This window comes from Vidua macroura, chromosome 7 (assembly GCF_024509145.1).
Source record: "Vidua macroura isolate BioBank_ID:100142 chromosome 7, ASM2450914v1, whole genome shotgun sequence".
NCBI lineage: Eukaryota > Metazoa > Chordata > Aves > Passeriformes > Viduidae > Vidua > Vidua macroura.
In genome coordinates, this window is record NC_071577.1 from 13,325,593 (window position 1) to 13,348,876 (window position 23,284).

A 23,284-nucleotide genomic window follows, 5' to 3' on the forward strand; every position below is an offset into this window, starting at 1 on the left:
CTTACAAAATCCTTCCACTCCTGTTAGCTCTGCACATCCCACATGGCTAAAGAAGGTGAAGAATGTGATTCCTGCCAGCTCCATATTTTACCCCTGTGCTTTCCCTGGAGTTGTAATCATAACACAGCGAGGGAAATTTGTGGTGAACAGAGAGAATTCTCTTGGTTCACGGAGGCTTTAGATCATGAATTGCAGGTTGAACATACAGTGCAATGGAAGACAGACAATCACAGGAGAAAAAATGTTGGATATGAGCAAGCAAAGCACTGGATTTTTAAGAGGCTGGAATTACCCATGGTTTGACTTCTAAAAGATACAATGGACAGATTAACCTGACTCTAGTACACATTTTAGAAGGCAATATATTTTTCATGCCTGGCAAAGTTACCTGGTCTGGGTGCTAAAGTGTTATTCTGTTTTTCCTGAGAGGCAAGGAGAAGTAAGTAATAAAAATTTTATGAATATCTCATTATGACAATCTGAAGTACAAATAGAGCTTGTGACATCTGTAGGAACCCGTGTCTTAGACATGACATCACTGCAGTTTAAAAAGCAGTCAAGGAGAATGAGGCTGAGTTTTTGTTCTTTTTTTAACATAATTACATATACATTTCTTTGTTGCTGTTTCCTAGAAATTGGGGCACAACTGTTAAAACTGCATACTTTTTATCATGGTTACAAGCTGTTGAGAGCTACCCATAGGTTAGGGGGGAAGGCAAGCCTCTGCTAGTGGGAAGAAGTCTCTCAAGTCTTGTATTTGAGTATCATTAGTCCTATTGCAATAGATTCAGATAAAAATCTAAATAATGGATTTACATCTCTATGAAAACCAATCAATTAATTCATAATTTTTACCTGGCAACCCACTAAGAAAACATGGTATAAAGATACTATTTAACATATTAAATAGTATTTCTCCTTTCTAAAGAAAACAAGAAATTTATTTGGTATTTATGGAATTGTTTAGTGCAGGCTCTTTACAGAAAAAAATATGAGCTTTAGTTCTTGCAAATCTTTCTTTCTCTAAGCCTGCTGAAAGCACTGACCTGTGAGAGAGGGCATTCTTTGGCTAATGTGCTCTGATTCATCTCTTTGAGCAGTTCCTTTAAGGCATTGCGAACTGTGGCATGGTTCCACTGCTCTGCTGGCAAGTCTTCCAACTTTGAACAACTGTTAAAACACAAAGCAAAAAGCAGATAGAAACATCACCTTCACAGATGCTTACTTTTTGTGTACTAGTGCTATAGACCTTTAAGCAACAAGCACAACTGTGGAGTTTCCTGCTTGACCAGCCCATCAAGGTATTTCTCCCCTCTATCCCTCTCCCACCAAGCACAATTACCAGAAGAAGTGCAGTTCAACATGCATGCTGCTGATCCTCCTATGCATATGTGTGCATAACCATTCCTGCTGGGGCCTGATGGAGAGCAAAGAAACTGCATAAAGCGAGCCCCAGGAATGGCTGAGTAAAGCCATCCTCTCCAGACAAAGACACTCCTGCTGGGGTAGAAAAATAAACATATATGCTGCACTGCCACTAACAAAATCCCTGAACATTGAGATCAGAGGGCCCTCATTGTGTGGAGACAAGACTTTGAAAAATTACGTTTAATTTTATGCAGGTTCTTATACTGCCCTTATCACTGAAGTATCTGAGAGCCTTTCAGAAACATTAAGCCATATGCCCAACATCTGCCACGTGCAGTTCGTTCTCACTTTCATTCTACAAGAACTGCTTATGTAGTAAGCTTTTGTCTTCACATGACTTGTGCCTCTTTTAATTTAACAAGCTTATGGTTTGTGTCTACATGCATGGGGACAGATCCAAGAAGCACATCAAAAAGGTGGGAGAAGCTCGTCACTGCCATTTCTGCTGCAGAGCCTTAATACATGCTCTCCCAATGGCCCCAGAAGGTGGTTCTGCCTTCTGGCCTTACAGCCTGGCTTTTCCCCTGGAGCTGAACCTTCAGCTGAGCTTGAGGAGTTCAAGTAGTCAGTGATCATCTTTATCTCAAAGTCATGGACTATCTTTCATTTATGTGGCATCCAGGCATTCAGGCACTTTGAAGATAAAGAATGGGATCTTAATCTCAGGTTCATACCCTTTGCTAATACAGATGTGACAACAGACTACGAGAACTCCTGGTACCTCTATAGCAGCTATAGGGTCTAGACACTCTTTTACAACTACATAGCAGTGATGCAGCCCAGCTGAAAAATTATAACAGTATATAAAACCAAGCAAAGACCTGTTCATGGATATCAGAAAACCCAAGCACCATCAGAGATTCAACAAGAAAGAAATGTTGCTGTTTGGAAGTTTAATGTCAGTGAAACATCAACTATTTCCAAATTCTAAACTGAACAGTTGGAGAGTATGTACCTGTCACAAAGGACATGCACATATCCCTGCAGGCCCCTCTTCTGTTCAAGCCAAAGCTTCAAAGAATTGTCAGCAAGTTATTCCACACTGTCTGTTACTTTTTACTCTTTCCTCTGTCATGTTCTCGCCACACAGCTACAGAAGGCTGTGCAATGTAGGCTTATCTGCAGCTCTGGCATATACCATGCACTGCCAGGGACCTTACATTTGAGGACTTTTTAGAAGGCCAAGAGAGAGAAAGGAGAAGAAAAAAGGAGGGAAGAGTGGGAGGAAAGGAGGGTAAATAAGTGTAAAAATGTTGGGAGTTTTCGCTTTGCTTATCAGAACTAGCCCTCAGAGAAGGAAAGTATTTTCCAAATGCCAAATGGAGCTGCAGTGACACTTTCCTTCCTTGTCTTCTGTTTGCTGGAAAGACCACTGGAGAAAAAAAAGGAAAGTAAAAAAAGCTCCCCTCCTCCACATCTCAGCAACTGGCTGCAGAAGACCTGGATTTTCACAATGCAGCCCCTAGAAAAAGGCAAGGAGTTTATTATTTGATAAAATTAGAACTGTAGAATCCATTAAATTATGGACTGTAGAAAGGTCTGCCTCTAAAAGCCCCATATCTTTACCTGATTGGGTTTCTGTCCTTTCCCTCTCTGTTACCATATTGCTACTTCAGAAAACATACAATATCAGTTGAAACATGCACCAAAAAGCTGCCAGGTGACCCACCCTTCTCTCCATTTTCTTTTTCATTTCATCAAAAGCCCAGAAATTAATGAAGACAGGATGTACTAATCTCTGTAGTAATGCTGTAACCAACAGAGCAGCTCAGAGAATAGGGAAGGACAGATGTTCAGAAACACCCACCTTTGTAATTGGATTTTCAATGTCACAACATGATAGACATCTTGTAGCATGTCGGCTACTGTCGCATCTGGTGCGTCAGTCACATAACTGAGAGGGAGGGGATTCCACCTCCCAAGCTTGATTATTCCTGAAAAGAAACCAAAAAATCCATACTTTATATTTTATCAGCCATTTATTTATTAAACCGTTCAGCAAGGTTGATTGTTCCAAGATCCAAGATCTGCCTTGAGGTTTATTGCAGTCCTGCCCAGAAAGACATGTTCTACTGACTCCTGAGGAAACAGTGGAGCAGAACAGGAACAGATTCAAAATTTTAAGCAGACAGTTGCTGACATGTTCCTGACTCTTAAATCACTGCAAGGAACCACAGGAGACTTCCTTCACATCTTTCATCATAGCTCTAAAACCTAGTTCTTTAAGTTAGAATAAGCTTTAAGTGCTTTCTAGCCCTGATTTTGCAGTCTACAAAAACTTTTCAGTAAATAAATGCATTACTTTTGACTTGAACGGGAAAATTCCTATGCATGGGCTTTCAGAATTGTTACAATCTAAGCATGGTACAATTCCCAGTGTGGATGGATGCCACTGGAAACCCACCAAGCAGGAAGAGTTCACTCTCAGATACAAGTTGCACTATGCAGACAGCTGCTTTTCTTTGTGGGGAAAAAAAAAAAAAAAAGAACCAAACAACTGCAAGCTGCTGACCGCAGATCCAAAATAGCTTTTTGGAGGCGGGGGAGAATGCTGTATGTTCTATTTCTACTTCTGTTCATTCTTTAATAGAGATCATCACCTCTTCTGGATGAGCTTGTCACAAAGACTGTAAACTTGGATGGTAAACCATTTGGTGCAGAGGTATTATTTCTGTGTAGACAATTACAGAGGGCCCACCCACACCAAAAACAATGACTAATCCCACGAATGACTTCCAGGAAGACACCAAACAAAGAAAGCCACAGTGCCATCTTACATGACAGCAAAGCAGTTCAGTCTTGTTCTGCACTATTGCCACAACTGCTTTTACTCCCTCCTTCATTGTGTTCCCACTGCCCCACTGTTCTGGTCACTTAACTCTCCTCAGCTCAGCCCTACAAGACACCACTCTCCATTCAAGCTGATGCCTTTTGAGGTTTCTTTATATACTGTGTGATCTTTGAAAAGACATCCATAAGCTCAACTGCCAGAAAAAAAGTAATACACTAATACATGAGAAGACTACTACTTCTGAGATAACAGGCACGCCAAGACCTCCTCTTGGGTATCTGCAAGGATGTTGTGATGCCAAGAAACTTCAACCGTCTCCTTCTCACTTTCTACTCCCAGCTCTTCGCTAGCTCTGGAACTAACTGAACTGCAGTAAATGACAAAAAACTTTTATCCTGATCTCCCAGAAATGATCATAAGATAAACACCACACTGAAACAGTGAAACTGAAACAGTGAAACTGAAACAGTGAAACAAAGCTTCTCGCAGAGACAATGACAGAATACAAGGAGCCCATGAAGTACCTGCTATAGAGGATTTTCCCCCATTCCTACACAGATTGAAGAGGAAATAATTTTAGTGTAACTCCTTTTCTGTAGCACTTAAATCTTTGCATTTACCACTGATGTACTGCTTTGCAAGGCATTCTGTCACCACACACTGAAAAAAGCTGGAAGTGACCTAGTCCATCCTCAGTGGCACAAAATTTCACTGTAACATACTGGTACAGACAGACTAATACTTCAAAAGCAGATTAGAAAGCTTTTGGCAAAGAGAGATATTGTCCAAACGAAACAAAAAGTTAGTAAGTGTTGCTTGATATCCAATGCTTGAAAATGGGACATAAACAGAACAAAAACATTTCAATGATGCACTGTTTCAGTATTAAGATTTAACAATCTGGTGCTGAATATGCTGCAGTATAAATAGTGCCTGGACTCAGATCCAGTAGAGTAACACACAGCACTCATTCACAGCACCGTATGTCTCCAGTGCTGGCTCCTTGAGTCATATTCCACTTGCCAAGAAAAGCTGTTTTTCTTAAGGGGATAGTTTACTTAATGTTATCTCTGGTGACAACAAGAAATGCATATAGTGCAGCATATATTAGTAATGAAATGAGCATCAAGGGTCCACTGAGTAAAATACATGTTGGAAAAACACAGTTTAGCTGCTGACTTCCTTCACCTCCTCCTGCTATATAATAATTTAAAGCAAAATCACCTAAAAATCCAGAAATCTATACCGGCTTCACAGAACACTTGGCTTCCTATGTTTAACCTCGCCAAGTTTTCATGTAATTGAAAAAATAAGCATCATATGTGCCCCATAAGTCACATCTAAATTGGTAATATTTTACAAGAGGCTTTATTTTTCATTCAATTAAGGAAAGCACTCAGAGAGCACACCATCTGCAACTGCTTGGGCCTGGCAATGCTGGCAAAGGACAAAGAGATGGTCGGGAAGCACTGAAGTTACTAAAGGTATCCCCAGACTAAAAGGGTTTAAAGAAAAAAAAAACCAGTGCAGCCAGAGTGCACCATAGGAAATACTATGCAAATTCTTTTACAGGAATGTCTGCTACTACTGGAAGTTAGTGAGATTTTTTTTTTTTTAATCCTCCTCTACAACTGGAGAGGAAATTGTTTTGGCTGGATTTAAACAAACACAGGTGTTACCATAATGCTCAGTGCCTCTGCACGTTAACACCTGCTGAGAGTCCTTTACTCTGTGTTACAGCACTGCTGATGCATGCTATTTTTTCAGCCGGTGTGATATGACGTGTGAAATATTTTTTTCCAGAGCACATTAAGCTGGTCCAAACGATAGCCAGAAGCCATGGTTTCCACTCAGTTCCTCAGCAGACTTCACAGGTGCTTATTTCATGGCACCAACACTGTACTTAAGGCAACTCTTGGGCTGTGTTTGGGAAGATCTTGCCAGCTTGTTGAGCAAATGTGTTTTCGCCATACTAAGACATCTCTGAATGACTACTCAGTAAAAACTGAGCAGGCCAAAATTTTCCCCCTAAAAAGGTCCCTTCTTATCCAGTCTGGGTGTTTCTAGCATAACAGCAACCCCGAGATGAAAACAGCCTAGCAGTAAGGGGTCACTTTCACATACACATTTGTTATTGTTCCTCTCATTGACATCAAATGGTACAGCTCAGGCCTTTAGAGAAATCGCTTTAAGTGGCCTGGCTGCGCTTTTATCCTACCACAACCGAGACTTGGGATGGGGGACAGGAATGAGGAAAGGTCACTGCGTTATTAATGAATATACTATTTCTCTGGGAGTATCACTTCTCTGTCAGCTCCAGACCTTCTCAAAATTATGTGTGGATAATGCACAGCAGATCAGAAAATTCAGGAAATACAAAAATGCATCTTCCTTGAGTTCTCAAAACTCTTCTGTTAACAGATCTGGTTCTCTTTCCTGTATCTATTAGACCATTTTTCCTGTGAAAGTTTTTTGAAGGGAGAGCTAACAGATTTCAATGCTTGCACACACTCAAGAAATGTCCATACACTAGAACAGCTCTCAACTCACCAAGAAATTACTGAATGGAGCCCAGGCTAGTTAGGCAATTAAAGACAATAAAGACACCAGTTTTCTCAAAAGATTTTTTTTCAAAGCCTATTTTAGAAGAGATTCTCTATCCACACTGGCTGCTGGTTCTTGAATGGCATGTACTTCTGTAGTCAGGTCTTTTATTAACTTTAAGCCTCAGCTTCATCAAAATGCAGACAGGGGAAAAAGAGTGACTTTGTGTAAAATGTGTGTAATTCTCTTTACCCACAGGAATGGCACAACACACCAGTGGCAAACTTCTGTGAGCTCAAGTGTCAGGTTTGACATAAGAACCACTGAATTTACTGCTGTCACTCCACTAGGCCAATGATGTGTCACCCTGCCAGCATGTTTCCAATTGAGTTTCATTCAAAAAGCAGCTCCTTTGGAGAAGAAAGTGATAACTACACAAGTGAGAGCAGAACACTACACTGAACTACACTACTGCCCTGCTGTATCACAGCTGACCCATTCTATATCCAGCAGAACTCATCACAGGATCATCATGAGCTTTATTTTACCACTTGAAAAAATGATGCACTAAAGCACTGGGATTATTCCTAAGATGTCATCCTATTGAGATGTGAACTGAATGGATGCAAGGCTGGGGCTAAAGCAGACTTCCAGAATAACTACTTTGATCAGAGCATAAAATGACAAAAGGCAGAAAGCTGCTTTCTAGAAAAACACAGCTAAGCTGGCAAACCCTTTCCATTATTATGAAGTTCACACTGTCCCATGAAAATTGTTTATCTATATAGACTAGAAACCTCATTTGTCATTGCAAATGGAAAGACAGCCACACAGCACACATATTCTAAGAATGCCACATCTGGGCTTTAGAACATACCTATCATAGTCTAGCTATGACTATGGAATTGGTCCTAGATGGAATGAAGATCAGGTCCTGCACCTCCCAGTCACCTGCACAGCTAACTTTTAATCTGGATAGCCCAATAACAATTACTGAAGCACTTCAGGTACCTTCCAATACATCACTGCTGTAAAATTAAACTCTTCAAATGAGGCATTTTCCAAATTCCTTTCTGTGGTTAAACAGAGCAAACAGGAGCAGAAAATGTTTCACCCTGTCACTGGCTCCCTTCAAACCATCCCCTGCTCCCACCATGGCTATACTCTTGATTTCACTTTCACAAATGATGAGCATACATGAATTACATCTTAAATGGATACTCGTAGTATTAATGCAAATGCATATGAAGCGTTAACGTAATTTATTTTAAATGCTAATCTGCCAGGGTCACAAGCTAGTCATGTGTCCTAGAATTTGTTTCCTTGCATCCCAGGACCACAGCATGAGGATTGTGGATTGCAAACATGAGGCTGGTTAAGAACACAACCAACATTTGCTGCTGCCTTGTGAATTTAATCAAGTAGTTCTGAGCTAACATTGTGCTTTTTAAGAGCAGCTCTTATCAAAACAACAGACACTCAGGAGAAATTGCAGGTTAGCATTAACACCCAAGGACTTCTGAATTCTTTTATAGCTATAAATGAAAGACCTCAAAGATACTCCCAGTAAAAGCCCCACTACTGGGATCACCAAGCCATTTCTCTATCAGCCACTATCACAGGACTTCCCTCCAAGATGGGTAGGCTCCTGTGACAGTGACAGCATCTGTTTGTCCCCTTGAAAGGCATCTTGTCCCTATGCTTTAGCATGAAATTTTCATTTGTTGAGCAGTGTTTTGTTACAGAAATTGAAAACTGCCTGTCCCATGTAATAAGTACAAAGGATTATTTATTCATAAATCAGTTTGGAGAAAATCACTACCCTGCAGTACATAACAACCTGTGTTTCTTACCTCTACACTGGCTGTAGTATATCATCACACTGTAACAACATAAAGCCATAATTTGTAGTTATTACTGTTAATCCAGCAAAGTGAACGATTTTTCAGGCAGAAAGGATGAAAAAGCAATGGGAAAAATTACCAGAAAATAAACTGATTATATTAATTTTTGTATTATATTATTGAGCCATGTTTTCTAGCTTTTTGGAAAATCTAAGAAAATACTATACTGCCTTTGCCCATTGTTATCAGGGTGCCTATATTATTCTGTTGAATTTCAATCAATGACACACTGGGGTAATAGATGGGAAAAAATAATCAGCAGAATACTCCCCCTGTACTTCTACAGCATCTTTCATCAGAGGGTCCCAATGCACTTTAAAAACATTAATTAATTGAACTTTGCAACATCCTAACATGTGAGGTAGACTGTATTCTGCCAATTGACATATTGGTGATGTAGTGATTGAAAGCACACAATGAAATAATCCTATGCGTATGCCAATACAAAAGAATCCCCCTCCTTCCTCATTTCAGTCCATAATAAATAATTCAGTGAGAGAACAGGAATAAACTATGTGATTACACTGTGATGTACACATCCAAAAATCAACAGGAACACCCACAATCCTCAAATGACGAATGCTCCACCCCAGTTCATGAGACTTGTGCAACTTCAGGGCTCTGCACAAAAGGGTGACCTTCACCCAAGGGGAAAACACAGCCAAGCCACACAAAGATCTGGAAGCACAAAGCCCCTTGAACTGCTGCTGCTGGAAGTCTTTGCTCTTGCTGTTTAAAAATGCTCTCATAAACTCTGTGTACCACTGATGGTTTAGAGCACAAAACAACACATCTATGAACCAGTCAATTTAAACACATTTTGGCTTGCACATCTGTATCAGTACACAGACTTTAATATAGACTAAGCAATTACACAATTACATATGATATTTATATGATTATATATTAAAAATCTTATGGAATTATGGATGTAACTATCAATAGAAAGACCGTTAGTGTTACAAGGTTTAATGCCAAACTTCAGAGTATTTTCATAGATGAAAATCATTTTGATACATGAAGCTTGGGTTTGTGTTTTTATTTTTTTGAATGCTAGCATTGCCCCTTCCTTTCCTCCAGCATGACTGTATTGAAGTATTTGACTTAAATAACATACACTAAACAGTTTAATGGTTTGTAATTCCACATATCGGGTTTACATTTTACAGTAAAAAGATTGTGCCTCATGTAATAGATGCTGCTTCACATTTGGGAAACGTTATATGAGGACCTTGACTTTTATTAGATTAATTTAATATAGGCACTAAGTTGCTAGACTAAATTAATAAAGATCTTCTTAAAAAAAGAAAAAAATGAGGTGGGGGGAGAGAGAGAGAACAGAATGAACCCACAAATTAAATAAAATTTTCTGGAGCTTGTTATTTTGGAAGTCTTTATTTAATTTTCCAACCTCTATTCAGTTTGAAAAAACAGTCAATAATTGGTAAAGAAACAGGAAAAAAAAAAACTTGATGCTATTTACTTCAGGGGATTATTTTTAAAACTGTTATATGATAGAACAGGAATACCACAAATAAATAGAAGGGCAAGGAAGCAAAGGAAGTACTATTAAAAAAACAAGACAACTGGCCATTCACTTAAGTTTCCAGAGTAGATTCAATAATCCTTGTGGGTCTCTTCCAACTCAGAATATTCTGTGATTTTGAAGTATTTTTTACATTTCCTGTATTACTTATAAAACTATCACCTCCACTGAGGAAAATCACATTCAGTCCTGCATAGTATCTGTCTTTTGTCATTTCTGGGCTAAGTATGCACTTGCCTTGGACAGCAAGAATATGCATAAAGAGAGAGAAGTCTACTTCTCTCACCTGAAACAGAGAACCACTCCTTTAATATCACCTCCATGGCAGAATACAAAGTCTTTCAAATCATGACAACTCATGACAGAAAGGCTACTGCATTCAGGTGTCTTTCATAACCCTGCCAGTCTGGAGTTCAGCTTCACCCTCCATCAGGCTGCCCTTCCTGAGAGGCACCCTCACACCAGGGCTGTCTCAGTGGTATTATTCAGTAGACCAAATACCCATAGGATTGCAGCACCTGCTGCATGTCACTAACATCATCCCCACATAATGCCCAGAGCAGGGCACTCCACCCAGTTCTGCATGAAATTACTGCCTTTTGAGCAATGTGCTTTTGTGGAAAGATCATTCCCAGCTTAGCCCTGGGACACAAGGAGCATAGGCTGTGCCTCATCCCAGGGAGCAGTGCCTGCTGAATGAACACCCTTGAAATCCAGACTGTCACAACTCAGCTTATTTCTTGATCAAAGAACTTTTTTAGCTGCTGCCATGAGTTTTGCTTTGCCATCTTAAAATCACAGCTGTCCCTCTTGCTTTGCACATCAGCTGTCTCTCCTTGAGTCCCAGGGTCCTTGACAAAACGTGCTGCTTCTCTGCCATCCCAGCATGGCAACAGAACCTGTCTCTAATTTAGGGCCTCCCAGAGAGAGAGAGCCAACATAAGCAGATCCAGCTAGTGGGGACCTGCAATGGGCTCCTAGCTCAGCCTTACAGACTGAGAACTGGGGATTTAGTGCAGTTGCCTCAGTTGCTAAGAAACATGAATGCAAGAGTACTCAATAGGTGGTGCTTTTCTCCACTGCACATGTTCCTGAACAGCCATAAACAATGCTGGAATCGTCTCACCACAAATTTTGGACCCGGTGACCGTACTGCCACCTCACCACCTATAAAGGGCTGCACATGAGTAAAAGGACCAGAGCTTTACACAGACATTTGCTGTCCAACCTTTTTTGTCAGCTTTCTGCCAGCCCATTGTCACCAACACAATCTGCTTCATGACACGTTCAGCAAAAACAGGGAATCTGGGCAGACAGCCTTTGGTCCCTACCTCCCTGAAGCCTTTCTTGAATTTTATATGGTATTTCCCAATGGAGAAGAGGAGAGGTACAAGACATTCTCCTTCTTTAGGGAAAACCTTGCGTCTGTTTTTAAAAAGATGCCAATGCCCCAAACTCCTTCAATTCACCCAGCTTCAACACTTGTCGATAATCTTCACATGGAAAGTCAGTCTACTGAGCAGAAGAAACAGCTCAATAACATGGCACTGCAGCCGAATACATAAAACACTTTTTAAAGGCTATAAAAGAGCATTGCTAACAGGACATTGTAGAGGATAATAAGCTTAGAATTAAGCCTATGGACATTGTCTGGCCTTGTATGAATCCGAATATCCTGCCCACTCACACCAACAGCTACAAAGAGCACAGGAAGTCTGGCTCAGACTGCAAACATAAGTAGCCAACTATCTTTGTATTGAGTCAACTACAAGTAGATTTGAAAATTCATGGGTCTCAAGTCCAAAGAAAAATAAGGGCACACATCATGCTGTGCTGCACAAACAAACCCCTAAACTAATGCAGTTTCATATTCTGGCCTATGTAGTTTAACAGCTTAATCTCTTTAGTCTAAGATTTGTGTCTTGGAGTTTTCCTTACGCTGTATAAAGACTAGTAGAATGGGGTTTTTTCCACTAAATTACTACTTTTGGTTTGCCTTCTGTCTTTTCTTTCCTCCCACTAGACATTCAGTTCTTGACTTGAGAAAAAAACTTGACTTGAGAAAAAAAAAACAACACAAACAACTGAAAAACTAGTAGGACAGCATCTAACTATCAGGACAGAAAAGCAAGTATTGCTGAGGAAACAGAGGGATTGAGGACTTCACTGATAATCTCAAATGACTGCTTCCACTAATTCAATATGAATGCAGTAAGTGAAGACACAGCTGCTGTAATTTCTGCCTTCTAACTTTGAAGCCCTCTGCTCTTTGTAGCTGCCTTACTGTAAGAGTATAGCCAGATCCATACAGGATCAAAAAATATCCACAAGGCTTGATCCCAGTATCTCTAATGACATTCAGTTAAGAGCCAATTCCACCACAAAGCAATTAACAAGGAAGGTAGTAACACTTGTATTTTAGCATTTTTGTATTTAAAAAATTTATGGATGCAGAAGTATCCATGAAAATCTGCATGCACATGTATATTTAAGAACAGGCAAGAGACCTAAGACTGTTGATACTCAGGCTCAGGTCTCACTCATAGTACAAACAGATAGAAGGTAAGGGACTAAACCTCACCCTTGCCTTACAAATTGATCAACTAGAGAGAGACAGAGAATTGTATCTTTAAGGTTGTAATATTTCTTTTCAAAATACATTTTAATAACCTTAGTTCTTAATTTGCGCAGCACTGCAAATTTAGATGAATTTGATTAAATTAAATAAGAAATTTTCCTTTACTGACACTTATTTCAGTTGACAATCTGATCTCAAACTCCCCATCTCGCCCTTTTATTCCCAGGAAGAGCAAAATATTCTGCATTTCTGACAAGTCTAAATAAAGCTTTGCTGGTTACTGAACTATGCTACATTTCCTATCAACAGAAAACAAAAGCGGAAAAAAAAAAAGACTAGTTCACCACTAGAGGAGATGACTCAGAGCAAGCAGGAACTGTTACCAGACTCAGAAAAAACAGTTTTCCCTTGTACCGTTGATGAGCCCACGTTAATGCTGAGATGAACCTAGATTTGTTTTCTTAGCCCACATCTTCCTAGAACTGAACCTATTTTCTTACAAAGCCACCAGATCCTTTTTGGATCCTGTTAGCATTTTAACTTCACGTTAGTCATTTTGTGAAGAAGAGACCAAAAAATAGAAAGACAGAAATAACTGTTTTTTTCATTTAAATGATAAATTTCTGTGCACATGGTAAAGACTGGAAAGAGTTATTCACATTTTGGATCTGGAAGTTTGCAGCACACACACATCATGCTCAGAAGCACTTCCAGTTCCCCACTTCTTTAGTAGCAGCTAAGATTGTCACATAATCACCACATATAGAAATTGTGGACCTGCTATGAAGAAAAGTAACTCTATCCCAGCCAAAACCAGCGTGAGTGTTTAATGGACAGACTCTCCAAGTTTCAAGCACTGGGCATACTGTGAACACCCTTGTGAGATGGTATAGAGCTCTAGTACCTCATCTCACCACTTCTTTCTCTTTCCTAAACTCTATCTCATGTTCAAATCAAAGAGAGAAAAAATGCTGTAGAGTGATATTTCAAGAGACAAGGGAGGAAAGACTGTCATTTCAATCATCTCCCAAAGCCCCAGGTGTCTTAGGCCAACATATGCACAGCTTCTACATGTGAAAGCAGAAAAGGAATCTAGAAGCCCATTCTCAGTTTGGGGGAATATAATTAAAGAAAGATACAGTGAGATGATGCCTTATTTAGAACATGGCACCAACACTGGAAAATCCCTGGAATCTACCAGAGATACCATTTCACCATAAGGCACAACCTATACTGCTGCCAGCATTCTCTTCTGTACCACAAATACAGAGTATGTGACTAGGGATTTCAACTAATAGTATCGTGCTATAGGAGCAAAAAAGATATAAATAACTACTTCACAAAGTCTTATGTAGGAAGATGAAGACACTGCATACATCTTCTCAAAGAATAGGATGAACAGCCCTCATATAATCCAGACATATTCTCTTCTCCTTACTGGCACAGGGAACCAGAGCAGATCTCAGCACTGAGGGAGCATTACTAGCCCAACACACCAAGGCAGCTTTGGGAAGTTTATAATTTTCACAATCTGATTGATTTCAAAGGTCCCCCTGGAGGAAAAGCCTCAATCTGGTTCCTGCCGACACAACCATTTCCCACAGCCAGTATCTATTCTCTGCTCTTGGCACTCACTCAGGTGGTGGGACGTGGGTTGCACTGTGGGTATCTGCATCTTAATGGAAGTCTATTTTACTCCCCCAAAGCCTATTGTTCATTTGGAGGCATGGAGTGTTACTGGTTGTTTCATATAGGAGGTCTTAAGACAGGTATGCACACCAAAGAAATAAAGACTTTCTGAGTAAGAAAAAACTTTGGAACTAAAGAATTATCCTAAAAATCTGAGCTGCCTAAAATACTATAGTAATTGAGACTTTAAATTATTTGTAATTCCTTCTAATCAGCAAAAAAAAATACCCTCCATTCTTCATTTGACATCTGAGTTCATGGTGGATGAAAATCCCATCAGGGGAGTCTATCAGCATTAAAACAGCTCTCATTTTCCCCAGTTTATCACAAATTAACTCATCTGAAAAGCTCATGCAGTAAAGGTCCCAAACAGTGTGACCAGTCATCACTGTAGTGTAGATGGAAAAGATCACAGCCACACCATTAAAATTCCAATCTAGGAGAATAAAATTAGATATTAAACAAAATCAATAAATTAGAGACGAATCTATAGGATTTTCTGAGAAATGGCTTAGTCTAGGTAAACTGCTCTAGACTAAACATGTTGCACTGATGAAATTCAAGAGGTTGTCCAGTCAAGCCATACTGAAAATTAAGGTACACCCTATCTTCATAACCAGGAAAAATTTTACTGCTGGAGGCCTGAAACAGTGGCCTCTTTGTTACCTCTTTTACCTACTTCTCAGATGAAATGCTTTTTGTCACATGTTCAAAGAAGTGAACTGAAGATACAGAGGCCCCTCATCTGAAGATGTCTAAAGAACACTGTTCATTTAGAAGAAGTAAGGTAAGAGTTTGAAATCAAAATACTCTGTGTTAAGGCTAAGCTAACAAGCTCTTTACAAATGAAATGGGGGCATTTAGAGAATTAAGCCAGCTTTTAACCAGGTATGTAGTGTACAAAAAGCTTCATATTCCATTAACTGTGCTAAGTACCTCCATATGCCTTACATAAACAAAAGGAATATCATAACCAAAGCATCTTTTGAGTAATTCTTATCTTGAAAGAAAATATTAGCCAATGTAACTAAGTATCACAACCAAGACTTTTGAACAGCTCTTGGCAGAACTGCAAAATTATGCTATTATTATGGCTGAGGAGTTTTCTGTCAGTAGAGGAAAGTGAATTTGCAGTGCTGTGTCTCACAGAAGATAGGAAGGCTTGACAGGTTGATGGGCAAGAACAGATGCACACTCTCCCTCAGCCTTAGTGAGACAGCAGAACTCTCCACTATCAACTGCCCCCGGCCAAAAAAATGGTCTCAACCTTGTTAACAGCCTTTTAGGCCCTTCTTGTGTGCAAAAAAAAAACATTTCAATTTTGAGCTTGCAAATCAATGAATAGGTTTTCTTTCCTGCTAAAACAGACCTCAGATTTGTCATAGTGGGTAAGGTGAAACAACACTGTCTGAGAATCCCTCATGGCAAGCAGCTCTGCTGGTCAGTGCCTGCTCACCCAGGGCCACATCACTGTCACCTTCCTCCTCCCGCCCACGCCTCGCTGCTCCCGTCTCTGAATGACGGCCAGCACCTCCCAGCTCTACAGGAATAAATCTCCAGACCACAAACCCCTAATATCCCTTCCTCCTATCCCCAAGGCAATGAATTACACTCTGTTTGGCTTGAGTCATGACTTTTCTTCCCATCTTCTTCCCATGCATTTTACTCAAATTTATAAACAGAGGAAGAGAGCACCAGAGGTGCCACAAGAGGAATGAGCCAGGGATGCCTGCTCCACAAGAGCCATGCCCAAGGGTGCTCGCTCAGCCCATACAGAGCAGGGCAGCCCAGAAAACACCAAGGTGTTGTTCCTGAGGCAGGGGAGGCTGCAGAGGTAGATGAGGAAGGAGCACGGCAGGCCAGCGTGCTGATGGCTGCCAGTCAATTCGCACCTCGGATTAGCCCTCTTCGCTGCGCACATATGGGCTGTGCAGCCAACCGGCCAGCTGCACACACCCCTCCCTCCCTGCAGCCAAGGAGAGGAAAACATTGCACTTTTCCACTAAGAAGACCGACTTTACTGCCACAACAACTCATTTTTGATTTATTCTCTTTGGATCTGCTGTCATGTATGCATTATTAGATATTCAATGGAATAAATATTTCTAAGTAGCAGGTGTGATACCTTTTAAGTGAATGCAATTATTATGTGCATAGCCACAGTAAAGGGAGAAAACACAGCAGTCAGTTCACATCCTGCTTCCTTTACTGATTTTCATAGTAAAGTATTTGTAGGGAGCTGATACAATATAACATAAAGTGAATTAAACATTAAACGGAAAAAAACCCAACTTACTTCAGGGACTAACACTTTTTCCCCTTCCTGCACATAAACATATGTGTAGCTGTGTTAACTCTGGACACTATACATTTGATATGTATGTATGTAAAATTAGAGACAAGTACACAGCTTGTTGTTCTAACTCAGAAATAAAGTACATACGAAGTAAAAAAAAAAAAAACTGAAAAGCAAACAAGTTTTTTTCAGCTCTTTCTCCAAGAAATGCCAGAAAATTCTTTATATTTCATCTTGGGGTATGGACATTAATAGCTATTCTCTAACAATATTTATATGAGAAGCTTTCAAGGTATACAAAGTTGGTAAAGTCATTATTCCTGCTGCACAAAAGTATGTTCAATCCTTTTTTTTGCCAAACTACCACCAAAAGATGACATTATTTCAGAATATTCCCTGTGTAACACAGAGCAGCAGATTGTGGAAGTAACAGATATCTTGCTTTGGTGGATAAAAATTGGGGGAGAAAAAGAGAGAGAATCAGTTCATAGAACCACAACTTGCGTAACTGGTTTTGCTTAAATGAAAAACAAATCAACTGATCATTTCCTGGCAGATGAAGCATTACATTCAAACAGAATTTAAGCATTTTATTCTTTAATTATTTAGCTATATTCTTACTCTCTCTCACTAGTCCCTTTTTATTTAAAAACTTGTTTTTAAAGCAGATAAATTTTGAAGGTAGAACTCTGTCTCAAACTACAAAAAAGTTTGAAAAGGAAAACATCAAAACCAAATTATCTCAAAATGTATTTTTAAAACTTATGTCCATGCCTCCTCTGCCGTTTAACTTTCTCTCTTGGCAAAAATAGTCTAAGACTACTAATATATTTGTTTAATCCCCCAGTCCCAGTCCTCCAGAGACGGCTTTTAGGTGGATTTGTTAATATATTGTTAATACTTTGTTAATAAGCAGTGGCACAGTCTTGGTGGGGGAGTTTCCCAGGTGAGAGCTGAGCCCTGATGGATCCAAGTTCATCACTCGCCACATTGCTAATGAGACAAGTGCAGCCCAACACGAGGTTAATTGTCAGAAGCAATAATCTAAATTAAACTGGCCAACATTCAAGTAAAAGGTACCATTTAAAATATCCTTTTCCAATGAAAGCAATCTCAAGAGTTTATTTGCCTACTCAATATAAAATTCCAGGTTTTAAAAAAAACCTTCTTCTTCCCCTCTAAGGAACCAAAGTAATTATTTTTAATACAGTGACATATGTTAGACAAAAGTATTAAGGAGGGGCCTTCATTCCACTCTAAGTCTCAGTGGAATTTTCCCTTATGTGATCACACATCTGAGCTCAGATTTTACCCTAACCAATGAAGATTTTTTGTTAAACAATTGCTATTAGCTGATGAGAAATCTTCTTACAAATAATCCCGAAACACAGAAGATCTAGTGTGATGTTCCCAGCACTGAGAAATATAATTAAAACAACATGGGGAATTAAAAAAAAAAAAAAAAAAAAAAGTGAGAGTTCACAAAAACATTTGAGAAACAGCTCAAGTCAACTCCAAGCTCACTTGGTTTTGGCTGGGACTCCAGGCTCACAACAGCTCCAGCCTGCCAACACAAATATAGCCACCCGTTTGCTCCCAATGCTTTCGCCCAGGGAGGGACCTGCTCCTTTGCTTTCCCCTGCCACGATAATGACATGTCTGCTAGGATTCAACTGGGGTTCATATCCCTGCCCACCTTTGAAACAAATATTCTGTTATAGTGAGAAGAAAAGGACTTAAGCGCCACCTTGGACTGACATAGTAACTAATACCTTCCTGATAATTATTATATGCTGTAATTAAAATAATGCACATCATTCAGGCAAAAAGTTTAAAAATACCTTGGGAGGAAGTAGTTGGGGATATAATTCCATACAGGGCATCTGTTTAACTGTGGTTGTAACCATAGAGGAAAAATGTAGCATTTAAGATAAATAGTATTCATTTACAATGCAGAGTTAGTATAAAAAAGCATCTAATAAACATGAATGCTGCGGTTGCAGCTCTCAACGTTTTATGCAGATGTTTACCCATAAGGAATGACTACAACGCATATGAAAAAGTAGTTTTCAATTAACCTTTTATTTCTTAAATTATTTAGTTCTTTGCCATTTTTAAGAAAAGCTGGTAAGTGGATACAGAACTCCTTTTCAAAGCACACAGTCATCTATACTTAATCTCTGCACTAGTGACCATCAGAATATCCAGGTTTTCAGAACTCATAAATTTTAGCCTTGAACATGAGATCATTTTAAGGTAGGTAATGTAGTGAAAAACCTCTCAATTGAATAACAATAAATGCAACAAGAAAGAAAAATGCCTCACAAAATACTAGGAAAGACAGTGGATTCAAGCAAGTAATATTGAAAAAAAAAGGCTCAGCTTTTAATGATATTGCACAAGTGCCTTTCTTTTTCTAACACAAAGTTGAACTCTTGAATCACTACAGATGCCTTAGTCTAAGAGGTAGCTGGCAAACACGATGGCATGAAAAGCATCTTGCATTAGACACGGCCAGTTCCAGATTAAGATGCTGACATTAACTAGTTAGAAACATTTTTACATTTCTCTTTTTTTAAATTCCCATTTGGGAACTTGCAGGCCCCTCTTCCAAACTTATAAAATTCAATCCACAACACAGAAGCTTTGTCACATTCCATTCCTTGGATGCATTGGCCAGTCTACTGTCTACTCAGGAGCCCAAGGGGACCAAGGCGTTCCAAGGGGAACATACAAAACGACACTCTCTGTGTTCTTAAAATGAACTCTGGAAGTTTGACAGAAGCATGTATTTACTGCTGTAGCAAGCTGTGCTAGTCATACAGCTAAAGATGACATTTTGAAGACAAACAGGCAGTGGCAAAACTGAGAAAATTCTGGAGTTCCTGAACTTTGACGTAGGTACTAATCCTAGGCTACTGCCAGTGCTCTTCCTGTCCGATTCTTAAGTGCATACAAAAGCAAACAGCAGATGGTTAATTCATAAGACTGGCAATATTGGCATAATCAACACAGAGCCACCAGCCTGTGCCCACATTCAGCCAAGCAGAGGCTGATTGATCAACTGAGATCAACAGAGTGAAGACCAGAGATGCCTGGAGAACACCTACAGAAAGGACTTCACTCACCAGGGCACCCTGAGTAAGGCTCTTCATGGTCCAAGGTAACACATTTACAAAAAAACATTGCTCATTTCTTTTTCTATATAGTGGTTTGTTTTCTTTCTCCTTTTAAATCTGAATCTCCTATGTCAGATGTGAGAAACAAGCATTTTAATCTTCATTTCTCCCCAAATGTTATCAAAGGACAATAACACAGTCCCACTTAAAAATGTAAGGAAAGACTTTAGTGAACAACTGTTACAGATGTGAGGAGACAAAACTGTTTTGTTTTCAGCATTTAGAGCTAAAAAACAGAAGTCCAAGCAGCTTTTCTAATTGCACTAGAAATACACTAGGCAGCATCCATTTTATCAGTTCTGTTTCTGATGCTTATTCTTCATCGTTTCATTGCTGATTTGAAGAAGGGCACAACTACAGTAAGGTCAGACCTGTTAAATACTCAGGACACAGGGGGCTGAATAAGACAAGCAGCAAAAAAAAAGCCTTGGGTTTTCCTTTTTCTCTCAAATGAAGTAATGTACTATAGAAGTCTCCTTCTTGCCTGACACTCTGCACCTCCAGTAGCTAAGGGGCAAAAGGCACATTAGGACTTCTATCTGGAAGAAACACATCATTTCCTGTCCAAATCCAAACACAGTGATCCCAACCCGGCAAACTATCCAGCAACTGTGTAGGCCAGATTGGTGAGGTTACAGTTAGCTATTTCTGTCAGTTTAAAGCCCAAACTGCAAATGCTTATTCAGTCTTCTTATAGATTTAACAACTCAAGCACACTAGATGATGACCACCTCTGCAAGGCTAAGCTGCTATTTATCATTAGTTAGAATTAAATAAAAGCACAATGACAGATTTTGAAAGCCTAGAGCACATTCAAAAAATTACACTCTGCTCCAAGACCTAACACAGTAATAGACTCTCACAGGAATAGCTATTTCACTGGCAAGATAGTGCAATAATGCAATTACTGCCATTTAATTAATTTATATTCTCAAAATCTGTCTTCTTACAATTTCTGAGTATTTCACTTTAACATCAAGACAGGATTTTCTGCCCTGGTTTGCCATAGCAACCCTTGCAACAAATGGCAGTTGTCTATAAAAAGGGGGGACTCTTTGAGTATGCATGCATGGTTTAGTATGGTTTGTTTTAAAGCAGGTCAGAGCACAATGGACCTTTTCTACCGTGTGGGATTGAACACCAGCAAATCTCACTTCAAGGGCTGCTATGCTCCTTTGCAAAATGAAATGACACTGCTGCTAAGTCTGGATGTAATTACAGATATGAAAGGATGGCTATGAAAGTTGCTTGTATCTTCCTCTCTCTCCTCTAAATATATTTGCTATACAGCTGTTAACATCCTAAAAGTATAACATGCAGCAGACTTAACATTTCCTTTCATTCGAAGTATTAGTATACAGTGGTAGCTATTAAAGCACATTTACCACTAAAGAATGAGACCTTTGTCTGTCTATTGCTAGCAGAGCTCTGCCCTGCCTGCCTGTGCAGCCCAGGGCAAAAGCTATACCAGGAAGCCTTGACCTCCGGCCCAACAAGGACACTTAGTAGGGCTAAGGGTAATCCCAACTCCTCCTTGCTCATTCAGCTTCTTGAGCTGTTTGAAGTAATCATTACCAACACAGCTACATTTTGTGGTCATATTATAAAATGAATCATTGTTTAACAGTCCAAGATTGCTAAACTTGTTTTATGTGTGGTTTAGAGTAGAGTCACTGGTTGCTCAGACCCCTCAGAGCTCTACTCCCCCAGTCCAGTCACAGCAGGCAAAGCACTCGTCTTTGGCACTTCTCCAAACATAGGATGGTGTAACTGAGCAGCATTTGGCCTCTAGTGCTCCTTCTCACCAGGTGCCCACAGGATAGCCAGATTTTTTTTCAGCCACTTCCATATGAAGAGCCTTTACCTCTAAGAATCTCTTTTCTACACTTTTAAAACAACAACTTCTGGGGATTAAAATATCTACCATTCTTTTTGAGGTACTCTGATTATACCTTCTGAAACATTACTTCTCAATACATGTCCCTACAGGCACAATTTCTGTTTTAAGAGAGCCTGTGGAATATTTGATGTTGGGGTTTGGTAGGAGTGAATGAATGCTCCATTATTCACCCTGGTGGTATAGCAGTGGTTCCTCTGAAGTTTTACAATGCAGCGTATTGCTGTAATGACATCATATGACATCATAAATCTCCCACAATTTCTAAAGCTTCTGATGAATATTTCTCCATAAGCACCTTATTAATAATTTCTTAAAGAGTTAATCAAATAAAAATCTTTTGCATTTGTATATTATTTAGAAGTCTACAGACAAGTACTAACCACCTTGGGCTTTAAAACTAAAACTCTTTTACCTTAAGCTTCATAAGAAAGAAGGCACCATCTTGATTTATAGATGCAGTCAGACAGGGTACCCTGCTTTCCACCCTACATGAAAACCTCACAAAATATATGAATCTTAATTTGAATTAATATTTCTAAAAAGTTCTCTGAAAACAAAAAGTTACTGTATTTCTCCTTATTACAACCAAATGTTCGTGTTTCAACCAAAAATTGTCCAAATTAACAACTATTTTCCCCTTCTTTTAAAACCTTCCTACATACACATACATATTAATCAAGCTAAAGCCCAACTTCTCAGTCTTTGCCAAAACAGTGGATATTTGCTATCCCCACCTTCAATCAAACACACACACACACACACACAACTAAAGCAACACCTTACCCTACTTTAAGGCTCTTAACACCAGACTTCATGTGCCTCCCTACCCTCTGCAGCTTCTTCCTTCCTCCAATCTTAAGGAAAGTACTTGAAACCAAGTCAAATCTTACATATATTAAAACACACATATCTCCTTACTTTCAGTCTTAGAGTTCCCACACTTCTGACCTCTGAGGACATAGGCTTTCTCCATGACTCTGAAGTGGTAAGAGGATTCCTACAGGCAATCCCCTAGTTCCTTATCCCAGTCTTAGTCACTGTGTCTCAGATAGTCACATAAGCAAGCAAGAACCCAAACCCAAACTTTGATGATATCAAATTACTCTGAACATAATTAAAGAAAGTATCCTGCAAAAGGATGGCTTTCATATAACTAAAAATGTTCTGTAGTAAAATGGCTTTGGCCTATATCTCCTGTAGCTAAATAACTCACTCAAGAATAGCTGTATTGAGTTTGGTTTTCCATATTAGGATATATATGAAAAGCTACATGGATGGAACACCTCAAAGAAGCTATTTGCAAACAATGGAATATAGGATCAGTAACCATATGCTAATAATACATAAAATTATGTCAGTCTGAGTTGCCTATGATCCCAACCCACCTCACAACACAATTTTTACTTCTTCATAAAAAACAAGTTTGAAA

At 39.4% G+C, this 23,284-nt stretch overlaps 1 protein-coding gene across 5 annotated transcripts in view; it reads right to left on the reverse strand.

Annotated features, from left to right (window-relative positions):
* The window catches only part of SATB2 (SATB homeobox 2), a 130,930-nt gene that overhangs the window by 69,044 nt on the left and 38,602 nt on the right, over window positions 1–23,284 (reverse strand). For all 5 annotated transcript variants that reach the window (XM_053982729.1, XM_053982732.1, XM_053982728.1 and 2 more), the window contains 2 exons: window positions 3,236–3,362; window positions 1,047–1,170 (listed from right to left, as the gene is read on the reverse strand). In XM_053982729.1, the coding sequence (XP_053838704.1) occupies window positions 1,047–1,170; window positions 3,236–3,362 (251 nt within the window). The remainder of the gene's footprint in view (window positions 1–1,046; window positions 1,171–3,235; window positions 3,363–23,284) is intronic.